Raw genomic sequence first — 13,114 nt, forward strand, 5'->3', positions numbered from 1 at the left:
CTCAATGCATATATCTTTGATGATGAATCGCCCAGAAAATACTTCAGAATATTCAGCTCAGCTCAACATTCTCCAGACAATATTCAGTCCACATCCACAACACATCCCACCTGATATGCAGAGAGAGGAGAGCCTTTTTCATCTTCTTCTCTCCTATCAGTTTTCTAACTTCTTCTGCTTCATTTCCTGTGACCTTGATTCACCCTGATTGGTCGTATATGTCACATCACTCAATATTAGACTGGTCTGTTTTTGTGGCTTTTATTCTTACAAATGTCAAATATTTTGACATCTATTTGCTCAACTGTTCCACACAGTAAAGTATAAACAAAAACATATTGTGTGTTTTACGAGGTCAATGCATACTCAGCCTAACCCCCCTCAACTCAGGAGGGACCTTAATTCTCTTGATCTCCAACAGTTGTCAGCTGACATTGATTCACAACTCCATCCCTTCCCTCTCCTGTCCTTCACTGGCCATCTCCATATATAACTCTACTCTTACATCTGCCTTGAACACTGCAGCGCCACTCCACACAAGCACCTCAAGGAGGACCCGCCCCCAACCATGGCATACTAAATCAATGCGCTACCTGCAAAGATGCTCCCGTTGTGCTGAACGCTCCTGGAGGAAGTCTCGTACCCAGACTTTCTCCATTATAGATTCATATTGTGTTCATACAGTGCAGCCCTTGCCCTTGCCAAACAGTCCTATTTTTCCTCTCTAATTAGTTCATGTTCCCGCAACCCCAGGCGTCTCTTTGACACCTTTAATTCTCTTCTTCGCCCTGCTGTGGCCACCCCCAAAACTAACCTTACTGCTGATAACTTTGCATGTTACTTCACTGACAAGATTGAACAGCTAAGGAAAGAATTCTCCCCTCCTTGCCTTTCTGTTTCTCAATCACACATAGATCATGCCTTTCCTACCCTTCAGACATTCTCCCCAGCTACTGACCAAGAGGTGGCTGCTCTTCTTTGCTCCTCTCGCCCCACCACTTGCCCACTCAATCCTGTCCCATCTCACCTTATCAGATCTTTCTCCACTTGTCTCGTGCCTTCTCTAACACACATCTTCAACTGCTCGCTCTCTTCTGGCATCGTCCCTGCTGACCTTAAACATGCCACTGTAGTACCTATACTAAAAAAACCATCCCTCGAGCCATCCACCCTCTCTAACTACCGTCCCATATCCCTGCTCCCTTTTTCCTCAAAGCTTCTGGAAAGACTTGTCTTTACCCGTGTGTCTCATTTCCTAAATTCCAACTCTCTACTTGACCCCCTTCAATCTGGCTTCCGCCCTCTCCACTCTACAGACACTGCCCTTATCAAAGTTACTAACGACCTAATCGCAGCTAAATACAAAGGCCACTACTCCATAATTCTTCTTGACCTCTCAGCGGCCTTTGACACCGTTGATCTTGCTCTCCTTCTTCAAACTCTTCAATCGCTTGGTCTCTGTGACTCTGTCCTCTCGTGGTTTTCCTCTTATCTCTCCCAACGCTCATTCAGTGTCTCTTTTTCTAATGATACCTCCTCCCCTCGCCCTGTCTTGGTTGGAGTCCCCCAAGGCTCCGTCCTTGGTCCCCTTCTATTTTCTCTTTATACTGCCTCTCTTGGCAAACGTATTACCTCCCCTGCCATCCTGCAACGTGTCACTGCTTGCCTTTCTTCCATCTCTGACTGGATGTCCTCCCGCTTTCTGAAACTCAATCTCTCAAAAACTGAGCTCCTTGTCTTTCCTCCTCCTAATACTGATCCTCCTCTTTCGCTCTCCCTTCAAGTTTGTGGTACCAACATCAGTCCATCCTTGCAAGCGCGCTGTCTTGGCGCCATACTTGACTCTGGTCTCACCTTTGAGCCTCACATCCAGCATGTTGCCAAATCCTGTAGATTCCATCTTAAAAACATAGCCCGCATCCGCCCTTTTCTTGCACCAGATACTACCAAGGAGCTTGTCCATGCTCTAGTAATTTCCCGCATGGATTATTGTAACCCTCTCCTGATTGGTCTTCCCAAAAGCCATACTGCACCCCTACAGTCCGTAATGAACGCTGCTGCTAGACTGATTTTCGTCTCTAGTCGTTTCTCTCACACCTCACCCCTCTGCCAGCCCTTACATTGGCTTCCTGTATGCTATAGGAGTCAATTCAAGGTACTAACTCACACCTATAAAGCACTGAACCACTCTAGCCCCTCTTATATCTCCTCACAGATCCATAAGTATGTACCTTCTCTGTCTCTCCGCTCTGCCCGTGACCACCTCCTGTCCGTTGTCCGCACCCGTATGACCAACTCGCGCTTGCAGGACTTCTCGTGGGCGGCTCCCTTCCTATGGAATAGCCTGCATACCGCCATCAGACTCTCCCATAGTCTCGCATCTTTTAAGAAGTGCCTTAAAACCCATCTCTTTAGGAAAGCTTATGGCCTCCAAGACTAACCCCTACCTCACATACCTGTCTCTTGCCCTGTCCTAAAGGGCAGCCCACCTTATTTGATTGCAAATTCCTGTCCTAATGTGGTTTACACCCCACCTCCTATAGAATGTAAGCTTGATTGAGCAGGGTCCTCTTCAACCTATTGTTCCTGTAAGTTTATTTGTAATTGTCCTATTTATAGTTAAATCCCCTCTCATAATATTGTAAAGCGCTACGGAATCTGTTGGCGCTATATAATGGCAATAATAATAATAATAATAATAATAATAATACTGCAGCATTCAGTCTTCTCTTTGTTTCATTTTCCTTTGTTGGTTTATCTCCATACAATGTCAGAAATCATTGAATTACACATACATTTTAATTCACACATTAATATTAATTTGCACTAGTCCAGGTAACTCCAATATGAATACACAATGGACAAGTAGACAAACACATGATGTAAAACGTTTTACATTTACTCAGATTGTGCAATAAACAACAGACAGTAGATTAGCAACTCTGGAAAGTTGTAGCAGAGCTGTGGGTAATACGCAGCCCCCATGTTTTGGCCAAACCACTCAAAAACAGTTTGACTAAGTATGGGGGCTACATATGTCTGCAGTGTTTATGGTGCCTAGACTGCTCCTTGAAACTGCAATTATTTTAATAGATAGAGATTCATTAAAATAAGCAGATAACTGTGAAATAGAGGAAGGGCAAGTCAATAATAAAGGGAAAAAAAATGTGTTCTATGATAGAGGAAACTAAGGGCCAAATGACTAATTAGTTGAAATGAAAGTGTACGTTTTTGATAGAATTATACAAAGTATGTATGTAACCTCTGTGATAGAGAAAGGTCTACTTATTATCAGAGTATAGTATAAACAAAAATCACAGTAAGAGTATGAATTACTTATGCTAGCAAGATCACTAATAATATGTGCATTTTATAAATATGTGATTTCGTATTATCCCAGTTGGCAAAACTCAATATAGAACTTAGGAGAAAATTACAATCTCATGTCTTGAAATTTATCAAAATATTAATGGTAGACAATGAACTGTTATGTATGTTGAATCACGATTCCATTTCTCCAATAGTTTTTCCCTGCATTTTTACCACTATCAGATTATTATTATTATAATTATGTTATTATTTATATAGCGCCGACAAATTCCGTAGCGCTTTACAGTGGGTGGACAAACAGACATGTAGTTGTAACCAGACAAGTTGGACACACAGGAACAGAGAAAGGACCCTATACCTTTAAACACGCGAGATACAGCAATCACAATCATTCCCAAGAGGAATTATTTTATCTTAAGGGAATAATAATAATTAAGGGGCCTATTCCCCTTTTCCAAGTCTTACCGTTGGGTGGCAGCTCTAATATTAATAATAAATAGGGGGACCTAATGTCTTATTGGCGGTGAGTGGCAGCTACAACTAAATATAAAAAGGGTGGTAGAGGTGCCATTGTCTACTACCAAAAAAACATATGTACAACCCCTGGGCGGCTAGGAGTTCCCAAGCCCTTAGCCACCTCCCAATAAAATAAAACCCTGTCTAAACCACTTCTCCCTGATAATAGGGAACAGCAGCAAATATATATATATATTTTTATATTTGTCCTCTTTCTTCCTAAAACTTTTTTTCTTGACCCCCAAAACAGGCCAAGTAAAAAAAATTCATAGAAACATTAAGTCACATTTAAGCAAAAAAAGGACTGGATGTCAAACAAACTATGAAAAAAATGTGAATCATAAATGTGACTCATAAGTAAGGGCTTTCCCACGATATGCAATTTCAATTACAGAGCTCTAGTCCCACTTATCTCGAGGCTTGAGGTCAAGACGGTAGCTGCCCAGTCACTAGTCTTCTGAGAACAGCCACTAGATCAGGGGTAGGCAACCTTTTAGCAGCACTGTGCCGATATAGGATTGTGATGTCCTGTAGCGTGCCAGTCCTATTTTTTTATAAATCGAGGTGTGTATGCTGCCGTATTCTGCTTGTGTTATTTTTACTGTAATTGCTTTGTATCATTGTATTTGTACGTATATATGCAGGGCTGTCTTTAATAATGACTGGACCCTGGGCAAAGCATTTGCTTAGCGCCCCCTGGACCCTGTCCCCCCTTCCCAGGCATGCAATCACGTCCTCCACCTCAACACAGTGGCGGACCTAAAGTAGAGAGGTGCAAGAATTCTTGGCGGTCTCCCTGTTGCACGGGTGATTAAAAGGTAGATCCCCATCTGTCATGCAACTCCAAAAATGCATTGATTTGTTTTTGTGGAATATGTTTGTATGTGGTGTTGGCATGATTGCAAGCACACACACACACACACACACACAGATATACTGACACACACAGAGACATACTGACATACACACAGACATGCTGCCATACAAACATACTGACACACACACAGATATACTGTCACAGATATACTGACACACACACAGACATACTGACACATACTGACACACAGACATGCTGACACACAAAGACATACTGACACACAAACATACTGACACACACAGATATGACACACACACAAACATACTGACACACACACACACACTGACATACTGACACAGACATACACTTTAAAACTCACCCTCCAGTTTCCTACCTTTCCTGCTGGTGGCTGAAGGCGTTGGGAGTTGGGAGTTGGGGTCTAGAGCTCTTGGCCAGCCCCCCTCCAATCTGCCTACTCTTCTTTCCTGCGCGCTCCTCTCTTTGTGGGAGGAAGTGATGCGTGGCAGTCACTTCCTCCCAGCCTGCTGCCGAAAAGCAAGGGGACCGCTCGCGCTGTTAAAGAACCTCAGCGTGTGACCGGGTCCCTGCTGACAGAAGCCCAGCGGGTGGTCCTTTGTGCATGGGCCACCCGGTGGGCCTCCTTAGTGTGCAGATTACCAGCCAGAGGGTTAGAAATAGTTGAGGCCAGCAGGGCTCACGGTGCAGCTGCCCAGTTTGCCCCGCGTTAAAGAAGGCCCTGCGTATATGAGCTATTATATTGTTTATGTTCATGAGTAGTTTATGGTATTGTGTATGATACATATGAATGTAAGCTGTGTATGGGTGCTGCTTGTGGAATTGTGTGTGTGTGGATGGATATGTCACAGTGTGTGTTTGGTAGTGTGTGGGGGCTGTTTGGGGTATTGCATGTGGGTTTGTGTGCATGTATGTGGATTGTTAGTGGTGTTTCGTTTGTGCGGATTGTGTGTATGTTTGTGTGTGGGCTGTCCGTATTATTTGTATGAGGGGAGGGTTATTCTGCATTTCTGTGTATATCTAGCAGTGTGGGTGACTTCCCTGGGTTCCAGTGGGGACTAGTCCGGCCAGGTACATGTCAAGGACAGGAGCTGCAACAGCAACTGCGAGCTGCTCTACTACAGTGTGGCTTCCTATTCACAAGTGCTGGGAGGAAGTGATCTGAGATCACTACCTCTACGTGCTGCAATGCATAAATTGAGGATTGTCCTTCATCACCTTTTCGGATTAGCCGATATCTAAAGTTTTACTGGGACTCCTGACAGGCCATAGCCTGTTTGACTCTAGCAGCCTTGAGTGCCGTGCAAAGACACCTCGAGTGCCGTGCATGGCACTAGTGCCGTAGGTTGCCTACCCCTGCACTAGATGCTCGTAGTTTAGTGGACATGCCCCCACTCATGGCATGGTAAGTGGAGGCATGGGAAACATGTTCAACCTCCCTTGTACTAATGTGAAGGGTTATATTGAACTCCACAGGTTTTTTAAAACTATTTTCCTGCGGGCTGCTATTGGCGCCAGTGGGCTTTTTGCTGTCAATATTTTGAAGGCCATTTATTAAGGATTATGTCTTTGATAAATGGCATTGAATTGCCAAATTTTATCATTACTATGCTAAGTAGAATACTGATTCTTGATATCTTTCGCAGCGGACTTATTGGCTCCCAATAAGCTTTCAACCGCCGGAATGATATAGTTTTGAACAGATAAAAGGCTTGCTGGGAGTCAATAAACCTTAGATAAATGTTATCGACTGGATTGTAATCGATGCCTAACTGGGATTTTTTTTTTCTAAACTGGTCAATCCTCCTTATAACTATCTTGCTTTCATGAAAACACAAATACAAAGCACAATATTTTATAATCACTTTAATATGGCAACGCCTAAGGTCTCCCTACTGGAAGTATATCTACGTGCCTTATTTTTAAGCCATCTTTTTTAAACCCAAGCCATGATTCAGTGGAGTGTTAATGGATACGTCATATAACTTAGTGACGTAGAGAATAGGGGCTTTCTCGTACTACTACTATTTTCCAATACTATAGTTCTCTCTTTAAACCATAATATATCGTATTGTTGTAATATTTTATATGTACATGACATTTCTGTTATCCCCCTGCTATCTATATTACTGTCATCTACTTAAAGGACCACTATAGGCACCCAGACCCCTTCAGCTTAATTAAGTGGTCTGGGTGCCTGGTCCAGCTAGGATTAACCCTTTTTTTTTATAAACATAGCAGTTTCAGAGAGGAGGAGGAGCCGAGGAGGAGGAGAGGAGGCGGAGAGGAGGAGGAGAGTCTCCCGCCCGGCACTGGAGAAAGAGGTAAGTTTAACCCCTTCCTCCCCCAAGAGCCCGTCGGGAGGGTGACCCTGAGGGTGGGGGCACCCTCAGGGCACTATAGTGCCAGGAAAACGAGTATGGCACTATAGTGGTCCTTTAAGAACACATAATGGAAATTTTCCGTCACGCTAGCCTTTTCATGCTGGGGTTATTCATGACATACGACATATCTATCAATAAACTGTGAATTACCGTATATACTCGAGTATAAGCCAAGTTTTTTAGCACATTTTTTGTGCTAAAAAAACCCAACTCGGCTTATACTCGAGTCAGAGTCTGTATTATGGCAATTTGCATTGCCATAATACAGACCGGGGGAGAGGGGGGCTGGCAGAGCTGTACTTACCTTTCCTGCAGCTCCTGTCAGCTCTCTCCTCCTCCGCGCCGTCCGTCAGCACCTCGGTCAGCTCCCAGTGTAAGTCTCGCGAGAGCCGCGGCTCTCGCGAGACTTACACTGGGAGCTGACAGAGGGAGCTGCACGGACGGCGCGGAGGAGGAGAGAGCTGACAGGAGCTGCAGGAAAGGTAAGTTACAGCTCTGCCAGCCCCCCTCTCCCCCCACTGAACTGCCAATGCTGGACCACCAGGGAAGGAGCCCCCCTCCCTGCTATGTATCAAGCAGGGAGGGGGGACGAAAAAAAAAAAATTAATAATAATAATTAAATAATAAATAATAATACTAAAATAATAATAATTAAATTAAATAAAAAAATAATAAATAAGAATAATAAAATAATAATAATAAAATTAAATAAAAAATAATAATAAATAATAATAAAAAAATTTTAAATAATAAAAAAAATTAAAAAAACATTGCCCAACCCCCACCAAGGCTCTGCAACACACACACACACACACACTGCATTCATACACACACACTGCACTCATAAGCACACTGCACTCATAAGCACACTGCACTCATACACACACTGCACTCATACACACACTGCACTCATACACACACTGCACTCATACACACACACTGCACTCATACACACACACTGCACTCATACACACACACTGCACTCATACACACACTGCACTCATACACACACACTGCACTCATACACACACACTGCACTCATACACACACACACACTGCATTCATTATACACACACTGTAAATAAATATTCAATTAATATATTTTTTTTAGGATCTAATTTTATTTAGAAATTTACCAGTAGCTGCTGCATTTCTCACCCTAGTCTTATACTCGAGTCAATAAGTTTTCCCAGTTTTTTGGGGTAAAATTAGGGGCCTCGGCTTATATTCGGGTCGGCTTATACTCGAGTATATACGGTACAAAAAAAAGAAACAGATATTATAATTTAATAATGACTCTCTGTATGCCTCCTGGCAAAAGAATGAATGAGGGTGAGAGAGAGAGATGGCATAACCAAATGTTGGATTTGACTATTGTACCCATCTAGGTTTACTACGATTTCACGTACCCTTTTACTTATTTTTGATAATAAAAGGTAGCACGCTGTGGTTTGGTTTACATGTATTGAATGGATAAAGGTGAGTAGTGCCATTGTGATCAATATCAATATGATAGGAGTAAAATGCCACATAAGTTATAATCAATGTTTCAAATTAATACACAGAGAATTAGATTTTTTGTTTTCTGTGTTTTGTTTTCACAAGTACATGTTTCTAACTGTACCACATTTATGTATGATGTGTAGGTACACACAATCATGTACATAGTAAAGGGGGTTTGAAATATTATGTGTACAAAACTGTAACTATTTACGGATTTCTAATTATCGTGCTCAAGTAGAGATTGTAGTCGTATTAGTCCAGTGATGTAGATGTAAAAAACAGATCAAATTGGTATGTTGTAATACCTTTTTTATTGGACTAACATAATTTTTTAATGACAAGTGATAATGAACACCCAGGACTACATAAAAGAGGGGGACAGGCAATTGTCAGATGACAAATACTATAGAAAACTAAATGAAGACCCCACCAATGAATATACATTACAACCTTCCACGAGAATTTTCATCTAGAAGTGTAATCACTCATATCAACTAGTCCCTGCATGGGCACTATATATGCTTCCTAAAATCCACAAAGCAGGTAATGCTGGAAGACCCATAATTACAGGAATGGGAACTCTCACAGAACAGATCTCAGTCCTGGTAGAAAAAACCTCTAGTCACCAACACCAACAGCTTCATAAAAGACACAAATGACTTCCTTAACAAACTCAGCCAAATCACCAATCTCCCTACTAACACCATCCTTGTAACCATGGATGTGGAATCTCTGTACAGCAACATTCCACATATAGATGGCATTAATGCTTGGTTCCATTTCCTCTCTTATGCCGATAACAAAAAATACAGCCCCGAATTATTGCAGAACTGGCCCTATTCATCCTCACACATAATTATTTCAGATTTAACAATGAGGCTTACTTAGAAACCATGGGCACTACAATGGGCACTAAGATGGCAACCCAATATGCTAATCTGTTTATGGCAGATCTTGAACAGAGATTCCTAGAAATACAGCACACCAAACCATACAAATATTATCGCTATATCGATGATATCTTCATAATTTGGACTAGAAGCGAAGAAAAACTGATACAATTCCATGACTCTTTTAACTCATTTCATCCATCAATCAAACTAAAAATGGCATTTTCCACTAGATCTGTGAATTTTCTGGACACCACTGTGACATGCATCAATGGCACAATCCACACCTCGGTTTACAGAAGACCCACAGGCAGGTGCAGTTACCTTCACAGCTCCAGCTTCCACCCCTCCCATACTACACGGGGCATAATCGACAGCCAAGCCACTAGGCACCATCGCATATGCTCTGATCCTAATGACCGTAATTCCCATCTAAATGTACTCTCCCAATCTGTGAGACAGAAAGGCTACAAACCAAAGACTTCTACCAAACAAATCAAATCAGCTGTAAAAACTCCATGCACGCGCCTGCTACAGTACAGAGAGAAAAAAATATCTACGCGAGTAACACTTGTGGTCACCTACAACCCAGCTCTTGAGGAAATACGGAAAATTATTAAAGACCTACAACCAGGGTTAACAGAAGATGAGACTCTGAAAAACATTTTCTCTGAAAACACCCATTTTGGCATTCAGACAACCACCAAACCTCCAACAAAAATTAATCAACAGGAAGCTACCCACTGATGGGAAGAATAAAGAAAACGGGACCAGTCAATGCAAAAAACCTCGCAGTCACACACAACAATAAAACTTACAGCATTAAAGGATCATACTCCTGCATATCCAGCAATGTGGTATACATGATTCAATGCACCAAATGCCACCTAGGATGCTACATTGGGGAAACCATCCATTAATTAAATGGCAGAATGAATATGCACAGACACTCCATTAAACACCACAAAGAAGAATCCAACTGCACTCCTGTGGGACACCACTTTACCCAGCCTGTCCACTCAATGTAGGACCTAAAATCAAAGTACTGAGAGGGGTTTTTAAAAATACCCAAGAAATAAACATTTTTGAAGCCAGAATGATCCAATTATTTAACAGCAAGAATAGAGCACTAAATATTGATCTGGGTTTACTATCCCACTATCAACACTTTATATTAACACCTCCCCAGCATTATCTTACTGTTCTGTCATATGTATCAACATTAAAATGCCTTCCAATTATATGTTTATTCTATCAATATACAAAGTACTATGTATAGACCTATGCTTTCCCATACTCTTATGCATGTATGCTTATATATGTGACTGTCCATTTATATTTGTGTATGAGTTCATGTGCATGCATGTACATGTGTTTGTGTGTATGTATATGCATGTGTTCATGTGTTTATGTGTATACATATATATATTTGTGTGTGTGTGTGTGTATCTATAAAGCGCTTCGGACAAGGTTTTTTGCCTTCTTTAGGATCAACAGCAAAAACACATGTGAGGAAGGCTGAACTTGATGGATGCAAGTCTCTTTTCAGCTATGTAACTACGTATATACGTGCATACATGTATGTATATGTGAATGGGTGTATGTGTACGAATATATATATATATATATATATCGGTCTATGTATGTGTAGGCAAATTTGTATATGTGTAGGTACATGTATTGGTGCTTGTGTGTGGATGTATGTGTAGGTGTGCATGTACATATATTTGGGCATTTTGTTGTATTTATATGTTTATTGTTGTATTTACTTGCATATATTTTGTATGTACTTGTGTATACTTGTACATGTGCGTGAGTGTGTGTGTGAATGCTGGATATAGGCCTTCATGCATATCCTGTAACTCTTGGATGGGAATTAATGCATTTTTATATAAGTAATTATATACTTTGCTTGCTTGGTTGTTGTTTTTTTATTTTTTTTATTTTCTCTCCCCCCTTACTCTGTGATCTTCACAAGTCATGGTGTTTATTTTCTATCAAACCTGTCTTATCTGCACTCATGACGCTTTAACCCCTGTATCACAACTCAACTTTGAATTCTATGTGTCGCCTTGCTCAGAAGTGCTTCAGACTTGAGAAAGGGAAGGTTCTCCTGAAAGCTTGTCATTAAAAAATTCTGTTAGTCCAGTACAAAGGGTATCACAAGTTACAAATGTATCTGTTTTTTTACATAATTATTGTGCAGTTAGAATAGTTACGGTAATTTAGTGTCAATGTGTTAATGTTAATGTGCCTTTACAGCAGTTTTGGAAAAAGAGCATTTTGGCGAGGTTGAGTAACTTAAAAGAAAGAAACTTGACAATTAGGGAAAATTAGGTACTATGGAGAGTTGAAAATAGACATTTAATTGGGTAGGAATGTGGCTGTAAAGGTGAGCTAAGCAACACAGCTATATGGGAAATATAGGAAAGGCAGCTGAGAGACCCAGTAGCGGTCACAAGTGGAAAAACATAGGGGCAGATAAACATAGAGTTACGGGGAGTACACATTTGTACAAATAATGCTAAACAAAGGTAAAGTAAGTAATAAATACCTGGGTTACTCTTCATCACCACATATGTGTCTGAATCGCTAGAGTCATTGAATATTTCCAGATCCACATAAGGAGGACGTGCAGGTTTTTCTGGTCTTGTCCCAAGTACAGCTTTACTTGGCAAAAGTTTTAGCTTTGGTACAATTTTGCATTTATCAAGTTCGGGTTGGTTATGATTTTTTGGAAGTTGAGTTGGAAGTTGGAAGTTTGTCTTCAAAACATCGGTAGAAGGTTTTTTAACCAACGGTTTAATGGGTAAAGAAGGTTTGTTTACAACATTTTCCTGAAGATTTTCCCCCGGTGTTCTGTGACGTATTGTGGAGGTAGTTCGTGATATAGCTCTTTGGCTCCCTGCATTTTTCAAATGTTCTCGGTATGGTAACACTGGCAAATTTGAAGAAGATAAGGCTTTAGGGATTGGTCTTTTAAAGTATCGGTCACCTGAAGGCTGAATATTTGGTTTGACTGGTACAGCAGGCTTCAGTCCAGGTAATGGTTTTGTTAATTTTTGGTTTTCAGTTACTGCTTCAAATCTTGAACGTATGTTTTTAAATCCTTCAGTTTCTGCCTGTGAATATTAAAATGTATTAATGAATATTGAGCTTAATGTACGTTAATGAGACAAATACAATATAAAAGTGATATTTTAATTAACTATATTATTCTATGACTCATATTGAAATCGGAGGTTTGTGTCATGGGTGGTATTAGCATATTAGAACTCAAGGAGTCACAGACCTATGCAAACAAAACTTATGATTGCTTACCATGTTACATCACTATCATACATTAAAGCAGTGTTTCCCAACCCAGTCCTCAAGGCACACCTACCAGTCCAGGATTTAGGGGTGACCCAGTTGTGTCTAAGGTGTTTTTTCTTTTTTTTTCTAAAAACACCTTAGCCACTGCTATGTAATCCCTAAATCCTGGACTGGTAGGTGTGCCTTGAGGACTGGGTTGGGAAACACTGCATTAAAGGACCACTATAGTGCCAGGAAAACATACTCGTTTTCCTGGTACTATAGTGCCCTGAGGGTGCCATCATCCTCAGGGTCCCCCTCCCGCCGGGCTCTGGAGAGAGGAA

The 13,114-nt window shown here is 41.1% G+C and overlaps 1 protein-coding gene across 1 annotated transcript in view; it reads right to left on the reverse strand.

Moving 5' to 3' along the window:
* LOC134611598 (PML-RARA-regulated adapter molecule 1-like) overlaps positions 1-13,114 on the reverse strand; it is a 97,696-nt gene that overhangs the window by 63,668 nt on the left and 20,914 nt on the right. Inside the window, exon 2 of the mRNA XM_063455643.1 lies at positions 12,031-12,598. Coding sequence (XP_063311713.1) covers positions 12,031-12,598 — 568 coding nt within the window. The remainder of the gene's footprint in view (positions 1-12,030; positions 12,599-13,114) is intronic.

This window comes from Pelobates fuscus, chromosome 5, assembly GCF_036172605.1.
Source record: "Pelobates fuscus isolate aPelFus1 chromosome 5, aPelFus1.pri, whole genome shotgun sequence".
NCBI lineage: Eukaryota > Metazoa > Chordata > Amphibia > Anura > Pelobatidae > Pelobates > Pelobates fuscus.